At 37.6% G+C, this 19,706-nt stretch overlaps 1 protein-coding gene across 5 annotated transcripts in view; it reads right to left on the bottom strand.

Annotated features, from left to right (window-relative positions):
• The window catches only part of YLPM1 (YLP motif containing 1), a 46,430-nt gene that overhangs the window by 11,479 nt on the left and 15,245 nt on the right, over window positions 1-19,706 (bottom strand). The window contains exons 6-20 of one of the 5 annotated variants that reach the window (XM_021403710.1): window positions 18,420-18,525; window positions 16,223-16,466; window positions 14,963-15,055; window positions 14,412-14,586; window positions 14,120-14,265; window positions 13,613-13,800; window positions 13,323-13,385; window positions 12,856-12,975; window positions 12,307-12,483; window positions 11,991-12,074; window positions 11,660-11,743; window positions 10,881-10,967; window positions 7,839-7,890; window positions 2,649-2,779; window positions 14-193 (exon numbers count right to left, since the gene is read on the bottom strand). In XM_021403710.1, the coding sequence (XP_021259385.1) occupies window positions 47-193; window positions 2,649-2,779; window positions 7,839-7,890; window positions 10,881-10,967; window positions 11,660-11,743; window positions 11,991-12,074; window positions 12,307-12,483; window positions 12,856-12,975; window positions 13,323-13,385; window positions 13,613-13,800; window positions 14,120-14,265; window positions 14,412-14,586; window positions 14,963-15,055; window positions 16,223-16,466; window positions 18,420-18,525 (1,897 nt within the window). In that variant the 3' untranslated portion in view covers window positions 14-46. Of the gene's footprint in view, window positions 1-13; window positions 194-2,648; window positions 2,780-2,948; window positions 4,220-7,838; window positions 7,891-10,880; window positions 10,968-11,659; window positions 11,744-11,990; window positions 12,075-12,306; window positions 12,484-12,855; window positions 12,976-13,322; window positions 13,386-13,612; window positions 13,801-14,119; window positions 14,266-14,411; window positions 14,587-14,962; window positions 15,056-16,222; window positions 16,467-18,419; window positions 18,526-19,706 lie in introns of those variants that run through there. The other 4 variants (XM_021403711.1, XM_021403712.1, XM_021403714.1 and 1 more) reach the window with 4 other exon arrangements.

The following is a 19,706-nucleotide window of genomic DNA, read 5'->3' as shown; positions in this document are numbered from 1 at the left end:
ACCAAATACATACCTTAAAGGCACAAAATCCCAATTAACCACTTTTTCATATATACTTGGTGCGGTTGAGGGCTCTCTCTGCAAGATGACCACTTTCATCTGTTATCTTCTCCCAATCTGTTTGTCCAACAACAAAACCAATGGCCCTTTTCCTGTCTGCATCTTTCTTTTCTTCTAGGTCTGCCCACCGCACCTATGGAGAACATACTATCAGTAGGATATTCCCTTTAAGAATTCCTGAGACACATCTAAGCCTCTTTCCCACTGCAGATGAGAGTACAAGAATTAGAATCTGCACTTAGTTTAACACCAACAGGTACCTATTAATTTGTTTTCTGATGAGCGAACATGGAAACTACACCAGCTGAGCTATTTTTAATTGAATATCCTGAATGCACCATGAAGAAAAAAGGAAGGGATGATTAGCATTTTCCATTTCTGTAATTCTGTAATTCCATGCTGAAAAATCACTACAATTATTTTTCTATTTAACACAATGCTTTCTTCAGGAGGAATCAGGAAAGATTAGTGTCTTCACTTCTGTACAACCTGTCTTTTGACTGCACAATGGAAATATAGAGAAGACTACAAAACTGTAGGAAGACACCATAAAGAGAAACTCAGCAATGAATGACAGAATGAGAGACAGTTTTCTTCTCTGTTTTCCCTGATAGTGAAAAGACTTGCATAAAAATCTAAAAAATTTCTTCATACGTTTTGCTGTCTCTCATCTTTACAGCTGCATCTTTTGCATCTGTGGCTCTTCACAGTCATGCAGATCACTTGCACTTGTTCCGTCCAAATACATATAGTCATTCCCTCATCCACAAAACCAAATAACTGATAAGGGGGAGTGTAGCAGCGGGGAGGGAGGAAGGAGATGATGAACAGTTGTAGTCCAGATGCTCAGCAGCAACACACAATTGAAGGATGAGAAAAACAGTAGCTGAAGGATACCTTCCCTGTCATCCTCAATACCCCATTTGGACTGGTTTGTTACTTCAGGACATGCTCATAACACCTTTCTGTCTGCACCCCCCTATTCAACAGTCTACCTCAATTTCCTCAGATAGTCATACCAACAAGCAATGTTTCCTTTCTTCAACCACCACTTCTCCTGCAAATGTCTCAGTAACTCCATTTCTCTCATTCACACTGTGCAGTATTTCCTATGTTTTCTTGCTGACCTTACAAAAAAACCCAAAAACCTCAAACATGGATATTTAGCTCAAATTACTTTTAGTAGCAAAAGTGAATGGATTGTATTCCTGATCAACTAATTCACTAAATAAGAACGATGCCATAAAGACTAACATTATTCATATCAGCTTCAACTTCTTAGATCTAGATTCAACTGTATCCTGTACAAGATACAGAATTCCTTGTCAGTTTTAATACAGAACTAGCTGTAACAGATACTTCTAAGAGTTTTGAATACATATACACACATCATTCTTTATCTCTCCCTCCCTCTCTCCCTTTACTTACATTTTCCTTAAAGTTAACACATAAGCTCAATACACTCTTAGCCTCATGTTTTGTTTCATGCAGATTACTATTACGTACGTTTACAGTGGATAGAGATGGAAATTCAGGCAGCTGAATATATGTTTGAATATGAAATTTGCAGCAGAAATGATGAGTTGGAAAGCATGTGTGATTCTGCGATTCTGCATATTCTGTAACTAGCAGTAGATGTGCTTCTTGACGCATAGTATTGTTTGTATGGGTACAAACAACATTATCCTTTGTTGCACTCCTTTTGCTTTTGAGCAAAAATTCATGGGACTGAGGAAAGCAATCAAACTTCCAAAGCTTAGTCTATAGTTATTGATGTTGGCTATGCTTTGAATGCAAGCTTGTATATTCTTCCTTCCCCCATGTAATGGTAGTTGTGACAGTAAAACTAAGATTTAAGAATACAGAACAATACTAATGTGCTATCCAAGTAAAATGGTAAACTTTAGCATGTTGTAACCAGTCAGACTTTAAGATAGAATTCTGAAAGCAAAAGCTTTTCTTTCTATTTTGGAAAACAAACAAACAAACACAATAGCATATTACCTCTTCCATCTTCCACCATGCAAGATATATGCAGGAGGTAACTTCTACAAGATCTAACCAATATAAGACCAACATGGCTGGCATTTTTTTCCCTAAGCTGAATCTTTTTGAAAGTAAGAACAGCGTATTGTTTCTCTGTCTACTTACTATATAAAACCTAAGAGAAAGTTAGTTTAATAAAATAATCACCATCTTGTTTTAGAATGCACTCTATATCACAATATCTCATCACAAAACTCACTGCATAAGAAAAGGACCCTAAAGGCTTCTTTGAAAGAGAGTATCTTCCTCACCACAAACTGGGACCTGGCTAAATCCCTCAATAGCCATGCCATGCAAAGTTAACCTTCACTCTCTACAACTCCATTACACTTAATCTGTTTACCTCCAGAAAACACTACTCTCAAAAACATTAACCTACAGAATTTAATAGAACACTAGAACAAAAAGTGAGTCAATAGAATTCCCATATCCACAGACACTGATTGACTTCACATGAATTCTTTTTCACAGATTTTTTTTCACATGAATTCTTTTTCATTGTTCAATGGTCATCTACAGAAAGTCATCTGAAAACATATTACCCTCTTCTTTCCAGGTTCAGAAGCACGTGTATCATAGTCATCTGGAAGCTGCAGATAATCTTCCATTCTGCTGGCAATTGCTTCCCAGTCACGTTTCCTTTTAGTGCCAGTCCGCAAACCATCCAGCTTGTCTGAGAACAAACACAGAGCCTCAAAGTTAAAGGAGATTTTTTTTTCTACTATTCACACAAGCAAAGATGAAAGTGGAAATAGTTTCAAAAGAATGAGCAGCAGAACTTGTGCATCCAGTTGTCTTGACAGGTAGAATGATGAGAGTTGAAATAAACTAGAAGACTCAGAACAATTTTCAAGTTTTATTGAACTTTCACATTAACTGTGTTGCAACAACACTCAGTCTTATTTGCAGGAGGGAGAAAAGCTTGCTTTTGTGGGCGTTCAGAGCACATAGAGTCTGTTCTTTCAGGTACAACAGAGCCACCCATAGCTCTTTAAGGAACTACAGATCCACTTGTAAGAACACAATACTAAAGCTGTAGTATCTTTCCCAGACTTGCGTCAACCATGGCATACATGCAATATCAGGGAATAGGTGATAATCATATAATTTAATCCATCAAATACAGTTTTTGAAATACCCTTTCTGCTGAACAAAAACTCCCCTTAAGCCCTGACCTCCCTTTTTATTTCTCCCCAAACGAAGAACCACCCCAAAAACCCACAGAAATGTCAGAATCTTTTGTTGCATGGTCAGTTACAAATATTTGAGAAATATGCTTGTCCGACAGTCATCATTTTCTTCTTTTTCTTACTGAATCAATAAAGGCATTAGGAAAAGCAATTCTAAGATTTTGTTCCTCTTTGGATACCTATTTTCAATGAAAAACCAACACAGTCTTGAAATTATATGGTAAACTGCTTTTAGGAAGGACACAAAGGAATTACTCATTTTAAGATTATGAACAGTAAGACATGAAAACAAAATCTGGCTCCACAAGTCAAAGTAAATCCTAGTACTTCTGTTGTTGTATGCTGCCATTCTATAAACCAACAGCTAGGTATAACGAAGAAGAAATAAAAAGCATGGTAGCTATATTCTATGAACCATTTCCAGTGGTATGAGTAACATTGCTCAAAAGTCAGTGACGTAATTAAAATTACCCACAAAAGGCCTCTGAAATAAATCAAATACACAGCAGTATATTTTCTGGAGAGCAGAAGATGATGTTCAGAAGTATGTATTTAAAGAAGATCAGTTCAGAGATGAGGTTTTTCTACTTAATATAGGATAGAGAAGGTGAGGCAATAGTGGTGTAAACATGCTAGTAAAGTTTCAGCGCCATAAACTGGGGAAGTAATTTCTCCCTCATACAACTCAAAAATTTTTTAAGAATCCACCTCCGCCCCATTTCCCTGCAATAGATACAGAATTTCTTCTAAGATGACATTTTAATCTCCCTCTGCAAAAAAAGAACATTAAAGAAAACTCTGTGCAGAATATTTCTATCTGTTACATGATATCTTGTTACACGATTCACTTAAGATTCTTCTTTTGCTCTAAGTTAAATCTGCCAAATTTGAAGCTCAATCTCCACAGAAAGACGGTACTCCCTCTAGAAGACAAAATCAATTTACACAACATTCCTGTTACTCAGCACGTAACGTACTTGCACTACTCCTCAGTATTACTCTCAGACTGATCAGTGTAGATCATTCACAGAATAAGGGTTTCCAGAAAAAAAAAAAGACATTAAAAGGGATAGCAAGAAACAGAGTGAGGAGCATTTAGGAACATGAAGAACTGAGAGTTCAGGAGCTCTGTTGATGTTTATGCATAACGCAAACACATTCTTGTTAGAAGACAACATGCTCTATTGCAAGTGTATCTCATTACTGCTGTGGAAGACTTCATTCTCCCAAGTCCCTGTTGCACACAGACAAATTGAAAACACTGCCAAGAAATGTGTAACTCATAATCAGAGTTCAAGAGACATTCAGAATATGACGTCCCCCCCATTCCTTTTTGTTACTGCTACACAGAATGTTTTTTGTTGTCCCCTTCCATGTCTGAAGTTGGATTGCCTTTCCAGAGAGATCTGCTCCCATCCATACCATTGTCGTTCATATACTGCAGACACACTCTAGGGGGATATGAAATGCCTACCACAAAACATTGCAGAGCTTTTTTTTTTTAAAGACTTTCCTGAAAATGAGACAAGGTGCCATTTCGTAACAGTGGTGCTTGTGAATATTTATGGTAGATGATTACTCAGTGTTAAACTGTCAAATAAATTCTTGTACCATTTCAATTTTAAAAACAATGAAGCGGTAGCATTTTAAAATACGTACAGAACTTAACTTACCTTGAGAATTTTGATAATAAGGTTTCTGAAAGTAAAAGACTTACTTTGCTCCTTCAAAAACTGAATTCATCAATTGAATAATTTTTTGCCATTCTTATATGAAAGCCACAATGTTTTATGTAAAACGTTATTTGCAACCCAGAACAGATTTTACAATGGTATAGAACTTCAGCTATAGCAGAGCTCATTTCACCTTTCATAGAAGTTTGACCAACTCACAGTTAAGCCACACTTCGAAACAGGATTGCACTGAACACTGACAGTCAGATTTTAAAAATATAATTCAATTTCTGTAAGGTTAAGAACGCGTGCATAGTGCATGCTAAAACTGAAGTAGAAGTGACTAGATTTTAAAGTAAAAATGTGGTTGTGCAGTCACAACACATAAGGAAACAATATACCAGCACACAGTCAGAGGAATGCATCATTCCTGCCAAAGTAAATTTAAATGAAAGCAAGAGCTCTGGGGCAAACAGTATGGAGACTGGTATAATCTGCATTGCAGCTAAAAGAACTCAAAACTTTTCAGACCTTTTCTGAGGCTTACCATGATCAGTAAGATCCTGCTGTGTTCTCACATAACAGCATTCATTGAGAAAGAAAACCAAAAGGCAAAACAAGACTTACAGTGTTGTTTTTGGATTCTGCACTAAACGACTTCTGCAGACTCATGCCTGCTGGGACTAAGGCAATATATCTAGTGGCCAGGCCAGCTCCCAGGAAATAACCCAACTTTGGAATGACAAATGCATACCACAGTTTGCGTGCCTTTCAGGAAATAATTTTAATAGGCCATCCATCGAAACAGGCCTGCAAGTTAACGGAACCATTCTTACTTGCAGACTGCAAGTGCTTATAAAGTATACCCAGAACTAAAAGCTCTCTGACCTTGCAGAGAAATTTTTCAAAAAACAAAATAAACCCAGCATTCATTACACAGGAGCGTCAGGCTTTTTAAAAAATGTCTTCCGTAGAATTTACTTCTAATCTATAGTTCTATATATTTGTAAATAGGAATCTGGAAGGTACTTATAAAACTGCAGATACAGATTTAATAGAAAGACCTTTGCAACACCTGTATCTGTGACTTGTAGCCGGCTAAAGTCCAGTTTGTTAATTGAATTCTGACTGTTAAAGGATTATTTCAGCAATCTTGCAAGCAATTTATTTTAGAATGTAACTAACGTTGCTGCTGCACACTCCTAATTTTACATTTATGTTGCGACCATATAAAAATCCTCTTGCATTTTATATTACAAAGTTTTCCCATAGAAAGAAAAGTCAATGCAGCTCTCTGCTGCTACCTGTTAGCAGTATTTGACCATGAGTGAGGTAAGCTTTGAAAGCTACCTGTAAATTTCTGCTGCAGTCACAGTCCCCATGTTAATAAAAAATAAACATAAAACTGTTTTAGGACATCCTTTGGACTTCCATCATACTAATAATGCGCATGGGATAAGTTAAAGTTCACTGTATACAGTATAATACATCTGTTCCTATTATTCAGTGTTTACAGGACAGTCTCTGCTATTTAGAGCAACACATAGCACATGGGAGCCTTGCATTCTTCAACAATGAGGAGTCAAAAAAAAATCATTACAAACTTAAGTCATAATCTTAAGATATCTTAAAGAATGCAAAAAAAAAAATCTTAATTCTGTCTTCAAGTGCCTAGCTGTTCGACATGCTGGAACCACTGAGGGTCCTCCAGTTGTACTGCAAGTGCCACAAAGTCCATAGATGCCACAAATACTTAAATCACATACATAAAAAAGAGCACAGCAGCAAAAGAGATGGTGCAGCTTAGCAGTTAACAGCATGATGAAAGGCTGCTTTACGTAAGCCAGAACTTCCAGCGCTGTTTCTACTCTACAATGGCAATTTTGGTTGCTAGAAAATAGTGATACACAAGGTTGTACCACACATGCAGAAGTAGACCTCAAAAATGTTCGGACATGCTGTATCCCATCCAGGTATTTGTTACTTCTCGTAGGTGAGACAGAAAATTGTAGTTTTATGCAGATTTCACTGATAAATTCTTGACTCAGTAACATTATTGTTCATTAGAAAAAAATTTAAAAAATCACGACTAAAAACTCCTTCTCACATTTATGTGTTTCATCACACCCCCGGTGCCTGAATTTCAGCCTGAAGGTTGCTTTTGGCTTTGACAGAATTGTAGTGTTAGCACTTGTGTATAATGCAGCCAGCAGCACTAATCCAGTTACTGTGCAGTAAACACAGGGCCCTTGTGCTCCTGTAAAGTCCATTCTGCATCCCTACTAAGAACAACTCTATTACTCTCCTGGAATTTGAAAAGCACGATGAACTTTTAAATTATTAGTGCATAAATTTTTGAAAACATAATAACACATATGGCACTTTTGTCCACACACATGCCAGTTTTGGAAAGCAACATGCAACGTCAATGCAATTTTACTTACTATGCAAGTACCCAAGAAAGTAAGAAATTACTGATGACATTTAGGCTTGAGAAAAACATACGCAGTATGAACAAGAATGTAGTGTAATGTAAATTGAGTCTGCTTTCTGTAATATGGAGGAGATGAATAAAGAATAGAAATACTGGATGTTTTCAATTTTACACCAAAATACTTTCCTTGAGCAGATGAAAGAACAATTAATGAGTATATAAAACAGTGATAGCCAGAAAGTCATAATTCCTTTGCCTCTGGCAGCAGAGAGAAATTCCTTTCTTCTACATCAAGGCTTTTGCAGTTTCAGATATGTGTAGGAGACCAATACATTTATTTGTCTTTATTAGAGAGGCACAGTAAAAATGAAAATTAAAATTTTGCAAATATCATCAGATATCAACTATAAGAAACAGGAAAAAATAAATACCCACCTAGCTTTGCCTCAGAAGTGTCCATCTCCCATTTGCTTTTCGGAATGTAACCCTAAATCATACACAGAGAGAAGCTCGGAGGATTAGAGAGAGATACACATGCATATCACTTTTGAACTGGAAACAGCATTACAATGGGAGCTTAAGGTATTCCTTTTTGTAAGACACAACTCTTGTTATCAGATGAAGGAAACAAGTTACTCAGTATTTCAGAACTTCTGCATCCACTTCCCTTTCAGCGATTTTAGCAGCCCTTGCACATCATTACAAGAACGCTGCTTCCAACATAGAACTCCAAACAAGTCTAACAGATAGCAATGATGCTGTGTGCACCGTTACTAGATTATATAATCCCAGGTGGCAAAGTTCCAGCAACACAATTTATCAGGCATTAAGAATATTCAAGGCTTTACAAATACAAATGCAAAAGTTACCTTAGTCACATGCTTTCAAGAATGTATTTCCAGATTTACTACACACAAGCTTCACTTAATCCTTTCAAATGAACATACTGAATTTTTATAAATGCTCAGTCCACAATAATTTTTTTCTATTTTAAAAAAGAGTTAGCATCTGCTGAATCTCTGAGATTTAACTATTATTTTTCATTTAAAAATAACCCTCATCACATTTCAATGATTCCTTCCAAACACTCTTTCCCTACAAATAATGGCATCAAACATTTTATATGTAACTATTTTTCGCCAGTTTATTCCTTGCAAATGAACATGATGATATTAAATTTAGCAAAAGGTATTTATTTTAGGTATTTCCTGTAATTTATTTTATACTCTTGGACAAATAAATCCTTATTAAGCAATACCTTGTAGCTCATTTTAGCTGCTTAGATTTGGTATGAAACTACTTCTGTTTCTCTGCAATTGCACAGAAAGCCCACTGTAGTGAAACTGAACCCTTGTGAGAGTTTCACTGTTTTAAGGATTTTTAGGAGGGAAAAGAACCACTCTAGAAGATTTCAGCAAGAAAATAAACAATCCACAGAGCAGTTTTAATATACTAACTTGTTCCCTGCTCTACTTATATGTTGTCTCCAGTGTGAACACGTGTATTAGTGAAAACTAAGAGTTATTAAATCAGAGGCACCATTCCAGAGAGCTACACTGCTTTTGGTTACGTTCAGCAGTGCTTTTCCAAAATCCCTGGCAGATCTCTCTTCTATCAAGTATACATCAGTGATTTGAGATTATCAGATTTCTGTATTTTAACGTTTTTTAATCTAGTCTGTTAACACAAATAATAATCGAGTCAATTAATACAAACTAGTTTGTGCTGCAATATTTCATTGTGACAGAAAATATTCAGGTATGTATGCATCTACTTTTAAATCAAGCTGCGCATTGAGAATTTCTCAGAGAAGTTACACCACAACTAGAAGTCTGTATTGAACAATGCAACGTGTGATACGGTGGTGAGAGCACTAAGTTAAATGCATCAATAAATCATACCATCAAGCACAGAAAAGCAAGAATTGTCTGAATGCTTCAAACAACCCCAGAAGAGTTGATAATAGCAACAAAAGAGTGACTCGGATGGTGTGAAATGCCCTAATGTATGCTGAATCTGTACAGCATCCAAGTCCTCAAACAGGATAGAAAAAGATTAAGATCAGATGGCAGATTGAGCTCCAGACCTCTCTTTTTCCACAGGATTAGGAGAAATGCAGCAAAATGAACTGAAGGACCCTTAGTGACTGTTCTCAAGAAGGTGACAGATAGCAAATACAACGTACTGTTCCACCTTTCTGTCTGACATACCTCTCTGAGATTAGCCATGTGACTCAACAGTACAGATTACATACAGCAGATAATTCTTTGATATTTATCACCTCTCATGAATCTGAACAGAAGGCATATTTATATGTAGATTACTTTTACTTATTAATAATTTGCGTAATTTTCACCACCATGGTTTCTCCTTGTCTCATAAAGAAAATGCCTATTCTTAAAATGTGCTGTGCAACAGGACACTCCCCAAAGCCCACAAACACACACACACATTTACGTACAGATTTCTCTCAAAAGTTAAAGACAACTTTCTTTTCTAGACATAACTCGTCTCCAAGAAATGAGAAAGTAGCAACCATATTCTTGTAAACATGGATGCATCTTTGAAGACTTCTAACCACACCTTATGCAGTCTCATACTTTGTCAGAATGATTTAATCAAGAGAATGAATGAGTGATACTGCAAAAAAATACAAAAACGAAAACCAGATTCTCATTAAAATCCACTCTTCCTAAGGTTTATTTTTCTTACGCTGGATTTCAAGTATTTTCTAGACTGCCACTCCCGAGGAAACATATATTTTGATCAAGAAAATGCACTTTGTTCATCCCAGATGCTTTTGCTTACTTCCTGCTTATCAGAATTTGACTGCTTGGTTGTGGGAACTAGGATTTGACACTTTCAACTCTTTGCGCCCTGATCAGTTGTAGCTCCCACACACACCAAGAAGTGACATTTGGAAGCCTTCTAAATACATACTCCAAAGAGTCAGACCAAAGGGCAATTCTCTAAACTTCATTCATCCAAGAGATCTCATCCCTCAGCTTGAAAATACCTAATGACAAAGTCAGAGAGCTTTGGCAGAGAAAGTATTCTTTGTAACTGTTATCTTATACTATGACAGTTGAGATGAGTTCTTTAGACACGTGAAAAGAAATAAGCTAATTGAGCCTTTGCCCATTCTTCCCATCTCTCCACTTGGTCTGATACTTAGATAATCTGGAAGAGAGAGCTACAGTGCACTGCAACTTATAAACAAACGTCTGCAAGAGCCATGTTGCCACGTTACTCTGATAATGCTGTTTGTAGCGTACACTTAAAGATGATTTTAAAACTACAGTTAGGAATAACAGGATTTAACATTAAAGTTCTCTTAGAAATATTTAAGGAAGAAATGACTAGAAATGTGTGTATTAAGATGGCACTGCTAAGAATGGCAGTGGGTTGGCATTTACAAGACTCTCCCTCAGACATATTAACAAGCATTTTGTTAGAGATGGCTGATGTGTCTCCTACCAGTTCACTTTCTTCTTCCTCTGTTGTATCCTTTTTGGCTTCTTCTTTCTGGTCTTCAATATTTGCATCAAAATCCTCCATCTCCACCTGTTACAAAGCACAAGCACAGATGTAAAAGGCACTACTTGACTTCTAAGTCTTATCTTTTAAGCAGAGTAAGCTGAAGATTCCAAGTTCAAATAGAAGAATAAAGATGCGATTAACGTAGTAGTTTATCTCCAGAGCTCCTGAAATGTCTCCCAAAGAAGGATGCAACAATGAAGCATTTCTAGGATGCACATTATGACAAGCTGTGAATGGAAAGAAAAGGTAGCATACTTATACATGAAATATCATCTGCGAAATGCTATTTACCTCCTTCTCCTCGGCACAGGTCTGGATTTCTCAAAGCAAGGACTCAGAAAAGTTTGTTCATTCTTTTATTTATTTTAGCCACTAATTATTTCTCAAGTTTTGATCTAGTAACCTGGAAAGGTGCCAAGCTCTGAGAGCAAAAATACTCTTCAGTTGGTCCTACCAGTTGCTAAAGAACAAAGTGGTTTTAACTCTTCCTCAAAGATGCATCAAGTCCGGGCTCTAAAAAATGCCTCACAGATTAGCACGTGCCTTTGTGTTTACATAATTGTTAAGAATAATGGAAGACACTTGTCTGACAGCAATTTTGGCTTTCTACAGTGCCAACTGTACAACCTGCTGTGATCACATCTTCCTCTGCTTTGTATTTTCAGTATAGCCACGTCTCCATAATTTGTCTTTTTAACAAGCAGAGATATTCTTACCTCTTCAATAGCAGCATCTTGCAACAGAGAACGAATGTCCAGACGCATCATGTGACGTGGTGCTGCCTCCCAGTGATCAGACATCTAAGAAAGAAAAACATAAAAATAAAGTGCTTTCAAAAGTGCAAGAGATTCAAAGGAAAAAATCACAAAAAGATGAATCTGTTCTTAAGTCATTTCAGCCAATCCTGTGAAATAACTACCAGCTCCTCTGAGAAGAAAGCTGTAGGCATTATGTAGACTAAAAGAGACCACGTTTTCCAACAACAGCAGGAGCAAAAATGCAATGAAACTTGTAATCAATCCCATGACTTCATATGTACACAGTTACCCTGCTGATGTCCTTTAGCTTGCGTCCATGAATATTCCTCTTGGAACAGGTCTGGTTATCTGCACTCATTTCAGCCAAGTACACCTAGAAAGAGGAAGACAATATTAGATGCTGTATATTAGATGCTATAAATCAATTTTCAGAGCTCTTTTTCTATCTGGTGATATAGGTCCTTTGTTGTATATTCTAAAAAAAAGTAGACTTGTAATTGTAGACCACAGCACTCCTCCTTAATGTGGGAAGGACTTTGCATTCAAACATTCTGAAATACTAGCACACGGGTGTTAGAAATTTCAAACAATTTTAAGATATTTACCTCAAAACCCTTGGTTTTTGCTGCACTCCAGAACTGCTCAAAATGTCTCACTCTATCATTGATAGCATCAAGGATGATGAAGGGGAAGAAGCCATCGTCCAATGTCTTTTTGAAAGTTTTAAACATGCTGGTACGATAAGTCTCTTCCATATCAGCTTCATATTCATATTCCATCACCTGGTTTAATGACAAAGGCATTTAAGAATGAGGACAACTATTAAACCACTAATATTCAACTGCTGAATATCCTGACCATGAAGTACGTTAGTATGAGAAAGCCTTCTTCCAAAATCAACTTTCAATCGCTCGCCCATTTCACCCTTAAGTTATATTAGGTACAGTTACATTAGTCACATCAGGAGTTGGACTTAATGATCCTCCTTATGGGTCTCTTCCAACTCAGGATATGCTATGATTCTATACTGACATGTTTTTCAAAACTACTCAGAGACCTCTGCATTCTTCCAAAGCAAAAGACAGAAATTCTGATTGCTACTGTGTTGTGCAACAATGTCTCGTTTCTTTGTCAAAATAAGCAAATCAAAGTACCTTCTTTTTTACTTTTTTCCCTGTATCTGGGTCTCTCTCTTCCTTTTCTACCTCAGTGATGAAATAGTCATCCAGGCTGAGCACCCTTGGTGCAGGTCCTCCACACTCTACTTCCTTATCCTAGGAGGAAAGCAAAACAGAAAACAAACACCCTAGGGCACCTACACAAACTTTGTTATGTTAGATAAGATCTTCAAAATGGTACTGGCAAACTGCAATTCCCAGCTCTATATTCAAGACAAACAGAGAGCAGTATTTCTCATGATTGATAATAGTGGACAGGATTCACATTCTACATGAAGACATAGAACATGAAATAACAACAGATGGGAATTCTAGATTCTGATCGTGTCTCTTCCACAAAGTCTGATTTTTATCTTGGTATACTGTACGAAAAGGAAGAAAAGAGCAAATAAGGCACATGAAAGAGAGAAACGGCACAGCGCAGTGAGCAGTTGATTACATACCCTGATGAGTTTTGCTACATGTGTCTTTCCACTGCCAGGCAACCCTCTCATGATGATTACAATCTGAAACAAAGACTGTGTAAGACAAAGTAGGAGACTACTACATTTAACAATCTCTTATTCGAAAAAAATTCTTCTAGAAAATTATGCGCCCTGGACTCACCATTTTGCGTATCATAAAGCAAAGCCAGCAAAGCTTCCTCAAACATAGCCTTCCTCCCAACATATCACACTCATGAGCTTTTTATCTGAATACAGACTTCACAGAAACTGTTGCAATGCATACCCACCCTCTCTGGCCTGCTATCTCGTCCTGGTGGCTTCAAAATATCATCTACATTTTTGGATTCTGGCTTCCTTTCCACTCGTGGAGCAGGTGGTGGCTGACGGGGCATTGATGGAGCAGAAATAGGAATCCTTTCCTCAGGGTAATTTCTACGATCACCTTCAAATTCCAGTGATTGGACAGAAGAATTTTCTTAGTTAAGAAAAATTAAGAAATTTTAATAGACTCTCATTACTTTAGGATAAATTCCTAGGATGTTTCCCCAAAGCAATTCAAAGTTCTAATTTTGAAACTAATACAATCAAAGACATTTTTAGCAGAGTATCAAATTGCTTTCCTGATCTCATCACCGAGGAACAAAATTTTTTTACATTACCCAAATAAATTTTCATGAATTCTGTATTCTTAATGAAGAAATACTGCAAATCAATTGATCTTTTCCTAGCTCCACCTCTGTGAATCTGTATTTCTCATAATATTTTAGCATGTCTTCAGGGCTGAGAAACCGTACCTCCAAACATGGAAGGCCCGTGATCATACGCTGGACGATCTGTCTTTCGTTCATACGGCGGTCGGTCAAATCCGCCCCTCCTGGAGGAGGGATGGTCTTTCTTGTCACGGTAAGACTGAGTCCTTGACGGTGCAGTAGGAAGAATCCTGCCAAAAGAGAATTCGGAGTTTCCCTAGAATTTTTATTATGGACTCCAGAGAGAAATGAGCATGTACCTCAGTCAGAATGGAAAGCCTGACACGCAATATAGCTTGAATCACACAGATTTCAGTAATGTTCCAGAATGACATACCTATCGTCTCGGGGATGACGCTCTTTTTCAAATCTCTCTCGGTCATAGTCCACAGAACTGCGGTCTCTGTGCAATTCCCTCTCCCTCTTGAAATCCCTGTGATCCGTGTTTGAGTTGCCTTGACGCTCAAAATAGGGCTCACGGTCTCTTTCTCTGTTGTAACGACCAGGGTGCTCTGAAAAGAGAAACCCATGTAAATCCAAACTACTAAAACATAGCCTGAATTTATTATTTTTGAAGGATAAACAAAAAACGAAAGTACAGGAGAAGCATATAGAAATACATGATGCCAGGCCTAGAATGAACTTACTTAGCCACTGAATCTCTTTTCCAAACTGTGAAAGACAACCAAATCATGTAATCCTACTTAAAGGAAACAAACTAGGTTCTTAAAGCGGCTGTATTACTCCCCTGGACAATATAACCTGTTATTTTGAAGTGTCTTTGAAGAAAATAAAGTGGTTCTAGCTTAAAATTCAAGTTATTTTGTTTAAAGTACACTTCCAGTGCCTTACAACCAATGGTCTGAGAGGTAACCAAGCACTCCCTACCTTTTTGAAATGTTTGTCTCTCTGGTAGAGGTTCTGGACGCAGAGTTACCCTCTCCCCATATGGAATCTGTTCCACTTTACTGGTGGTTATATCTAGTTAGAAATAATCAGAAAACAATTTAGGTCTTAAAATACCCTTCTTCCATTTCCTCTCCTCCATCATGAAAAGCAATCGGTCAATGGCATTAGAAATAATTGAAATGACTTACCAAATTTCTTTTAGTAGATAATGCAAAAAGAACTACACATCGATACAGAGCAGCATGGTCTTTTAAAATCTGAAACACGTTTGTGTGTGCATCGGTATGCATACCTCTTCATCTTAACAGTGGGACTTCATTTATTTGGATGAGTTCAGACAGTATGTGCAGTTAGATTATAAACCTTAAGATTCTATGAAAGTTTCAGTAACTCATGGAACTCCTGTGCTGTTAAGAATATTAACTGACATGCTCACATCAGATTTCTAATGGTCACAGCTTTTCGTAAAACGCAGTTTTTTGTAAAACGTCTACTAAATAGAATCAATATGGCTTCAATTCTTACTTATAAAGTAAGTATGGCTTCTTAAAGAGTAAAAATGCTCTTTAAATGACAATTCACAGTTTATGAACTTCTTTATGACATGATTTCACTTTTGTTAAGAATGGAAGAAATTGATTCTATTAAAAACTAGTACTCTATTTTAGTTCTGATAAATTCAATACTAAAAATCAGATCCTTTCACTGCTTGGGTGTTATATGCCTGTTAAGTGTTCTTGCTCCTCATAACCAGGAAATTGGTTCCAGGGGACACTAGGTACTGTCGAAGAGGGTACCTCGTACCTATTAAGCAGTATATAAACAACACAAACATTGGTAACTTAAAAGCAGAATGTAAGTTGCTCCTCAGAACTGTAACAATCCAAAACACTTTCTAACAGTTATTCCCATACTCAGCTATTAAAGGGATTAAGGGAAAGTATCAGTATCAATCTAAATATAACATGTTGATATGACCACATTATTTGGTGTTAGTTAGGATTCCAGTTCACATGGAAAAGCTCATTATCACAGCACTACAGAAAATGTTAAACTCAAGACTGGAGGTTACTGAGTCATTAGAAATTGCATTGCCTGGCATTAGATGACAACATACACAGCTTAGATATCAGCTGCAAAATCTATAAAGCATACATTGCGTAGCATGTTCCTTTAGAAAGGAGCTAACAGAGAGCTATCTCTCAGTTACAGAATGAATATGCTTACTGTAATACTCACCTCGCCCATGGCCATAATCCACAGTTTGTTGAATTACAGGTGCTTTAGGAACCGGTGGAATAACTGGAGGAATTGATCCTGGTACAGCTGACGGAACAGAGGTGTGAACAGCAGGTACTTTCACAGGCGAGGACACTGGTGGAGGCATCATTGACTCCTGTTTACGTAATTCATAATCCATATTTGCTCCTTTATCCTCATTTGTGTCCCAGAGTCCGTGGAAAGAATCCTCATCCCAGCGTTCCTGTTCCACAGCAGAAGGTGATGGTTTTAAAGACTGACCATGACTTGGGGTTGTAGTTGGAGTAGAAACTGGAGTATGTGGCCTTGTCATAGCTGTAGCAGGCCTTGCCAGTGGGGCAGGTGGTCTTGTCACAGGGGTGGGCTGTCTGAATAACACGGGAGGCTTTATAATAACAGCAGGAGAAGGTTTAATAGCTTGGGCTTCTAATGGTGCCTCTGAAGATAGCTGAGAAGAGACCTAGATGCAGAAAGCACTTTAAATAGAGATCTGTCATCTAACCTTCTCTCATCTTAAGTCAGTAAGCACAATGGCAATCTGTAAACAAATTATATAGTACCTCCACCAAGGTGCTATAGGTAGGAGGACAATATTTTAAGAACTGGCAGCCTGAATTAATTTGGTGTTTGTTCACTACATGAAAGCTTAAATACTATCTTCTCTATAAAAATAACCACAACAATTTAAACTCTAGTAGGCCAATCTTAGTTCAAAAGCGTCTACAGCTTAATTCCCAAAGATTCCTGCTGTCAGTGAGGAGGCTGAAATAATTTAGAAGTAGGGCAACTCGGTGAGGCACAAAAAGATTGATAAGGCCAGCTTCTTTCTGGAAGCCACTGGAAAAATTCCCAGAGAGCAGTGTCACCTGGAAAACTCGTAATGCAATCTGGTCGATGGCAAGGTGTTGCCCAGTGAAAAAATAAAATCCCTTCTTGAACCCTTCATCCTCAAGGAACACTACATACTGTGTCACAAGAGTCTTTTCAGCATCATAGTGGCTGCCAAGTTACAGGCAGCCTCACAAGCAGTATGCAACAGAACTTGGAGAATGGCTGTAGATACAAGTGAAGCTTTAAGTTCAAAGACACAGCAGAAATCTTAAGAAAGACAACAGTTGTTTGAAAACCTCTAGGCAGATGGGGCAAGTATTCTGAGATACAAACTACCAAAGTTAAGGAGTAAAGTCACTTCCTAAAGATGTCATCATGTTTGCAGTTCTTGGTAGCAAATCTGTTCTATTACTTGACTTTATACACTGCAAATAAGAAAGAGGTCAGCTAGGCAAAAAGAAAACTTGCAGTGTCTCATTCAGTGTTTCTCTGGGAGGAGGGACAAAAAGTTTGGCCTGGCTAAAGTTCAGGATCGCAGGTTAGTAGAGCTAAGTTTATTGGTACCAGTAACCTTTGGGCTAAGACATCACAAAAAATAAAGTCCGTGCATCAACTCAGTATCTCCTTCAACATACATGTAACAGAATTGTTTATTTATTTTAAGAAGGCTTTATAAATGTGAGTAAACATGACTGCAGAAGTTCAGTTGGTTTCTGACCTGGTATGAGATATCAAAACACAAATTAAGGCATCTGAGAAGAGTTCTCAGGACCAATCAGGAGATGAAATAGCAGAATTGCATCACAACAGGAAATGAAGGCATGGAAGTGCACAAATGTGTGCTTTCAAGCACTTCACAGTATTCTAGATGGTAATGAGAACTCCTAATAAAGACAGCCAGCAGCAAGCTAACACCCACTTTATCTGAGTTTCTGATCGAACTATCCTCAATTTTCTTTTCTCTCAACTTCTTCAAAGAATAAAGAGCCCTTAAAGCAGGAAAAGTAGAGCAATCTGGTATTCAAAGACACCATCCCTACTTTGTAAGAGCTCACCTCTTCTTCCACATCGTCCTACAGCAATTTAGACTGTTAAATATCATGAGCTACTGTCTCTTGTGGGCCATGCTTGGAAGACACAGTGAACTGAGCAAGTAAGACAGACTTTGGAAAATCTAAAGAAACCACAAAGTTGCTTTGCTTCAACAAAAGACAGACGAAGCTGTAAGGACTGCTGGGGAGGCAATTCCACAGAGAAGTTTGATCATCAGAGCACAGAAGTGATCTGAAATACACACAGATAGTAGTTACTACCAGCACGTTACATTGTCTTGAGATGGATTTACCTGAAAGGCACCTGGCCTTGTGCCTGTGTTCTGTGATCTCGGAGGGTCCTGCGTGGAAATGTCAGGTTTAAACTCTTTCAACTTTTGCAGCTGTTCTTTTTGCTCTCTGCACATGAATCACAAGAAAGTTGTATCAGTCTGCTGCTTAAGTGAGAATATGGCATTATATGGTCAACACCAACTGAGAAATCCCTGTTTCACATCCATCTTACTAGCCATCGAGATATTTATATATTAGCTCCCTCCTTTTTGACCACAGTCTTCCTCTGAACTTGGCCAGAACCACTCTGCGTCAACAGTACAGAACAAAGCTGGATTTTTAGCTTCCACCAACACCTGCAAATGTGAAGCCCTGTGGAGATATGCCTAAGTGCTCTGGGACTCACCCTAGGTTGCATGCTAATAAGACTGGGGCAAACATAAAGCACAACAGAAATGCCAATATTTAAAATCAAAGTGGTGATGTTAGCTTTCATTTTCTTGATTTATGGACCAGAAAACAGGTCAGCAGTGAATACTGCAACCACCAGATTACAAACTTCTATTCAATATGCTTTCCTTTCAGTTTTTGTTAGCATTGTTTCATCTTTTTTTTTTTTTTTAATTGTAGTAACTCTTTGTTCATACTAATTGCATGTATTACAGTAGTGCCCAAAAAACCAACTTAAAGCAGGATCCCTCTGTACTAGGCACAACAGAGGCCATCCTGACTAGCAATGCTTCTGTTCAGCATCCAGTGCAAGTGCAATGTGGCTCACAGAAAGGGCTCCCACGTGCTGCGTTAGTGCAAAGCATAAACTGAACAACTGCCAGCGCTTATGTCTTCTTTATGCCAGGCTAGTGAAAAATAAACCACATGATAAATATAGAACAGTATGAAGCACCAAGTATGCTGTCATATACACAATAAAAACAAAGCCAGATGAAGGCTTTACCTTTGGAGGTGAAAGCAATTATGCACCATACTACTAGTGTAGCTCTTGGATCAAAAAAGTAAAAAAAAACAAAACAAAACAAAAAAAACCCACACCACCAAAAAACCCACAAAACTCAGTCTCCTTAAAGTAGTTTCCACCATTCAGACTGGGGTCACCTGCTTGTAAGAAGATGCAAAGTACCTGTGTAACTAATTTTAAGAATATCTTCATATCAAATCTAAAAACAATAGTACCAATATTATCATATTTATATTTCTCTTTCTTAGTGACTCAGAAAGACATGTATATCTACTTGTTTTTTTAACACAAAACATTTTCATTTCTATGTTTAAGTATTTCAGCTCTAATA

The sequence above is a fragment of the Numida meleagris genome, chromosome 6 (genome assembly GCF_002078875.1).
Source record: "Numida meleagris isolate 19003 breed g44 Domestic line chromosome 6, NumMel1.0, whole genome shotgun sequence".
NCBI lineage: Eukaryota > Metazoa > Chordata > Aves > Galliformes > Numididae > Numida > Numida meleagris.
The sequence above is the reverse complement of the archived record's forward strand: the minus strand, read 5'-3'. Positions and strand labels throughout refer to the sequence as shown.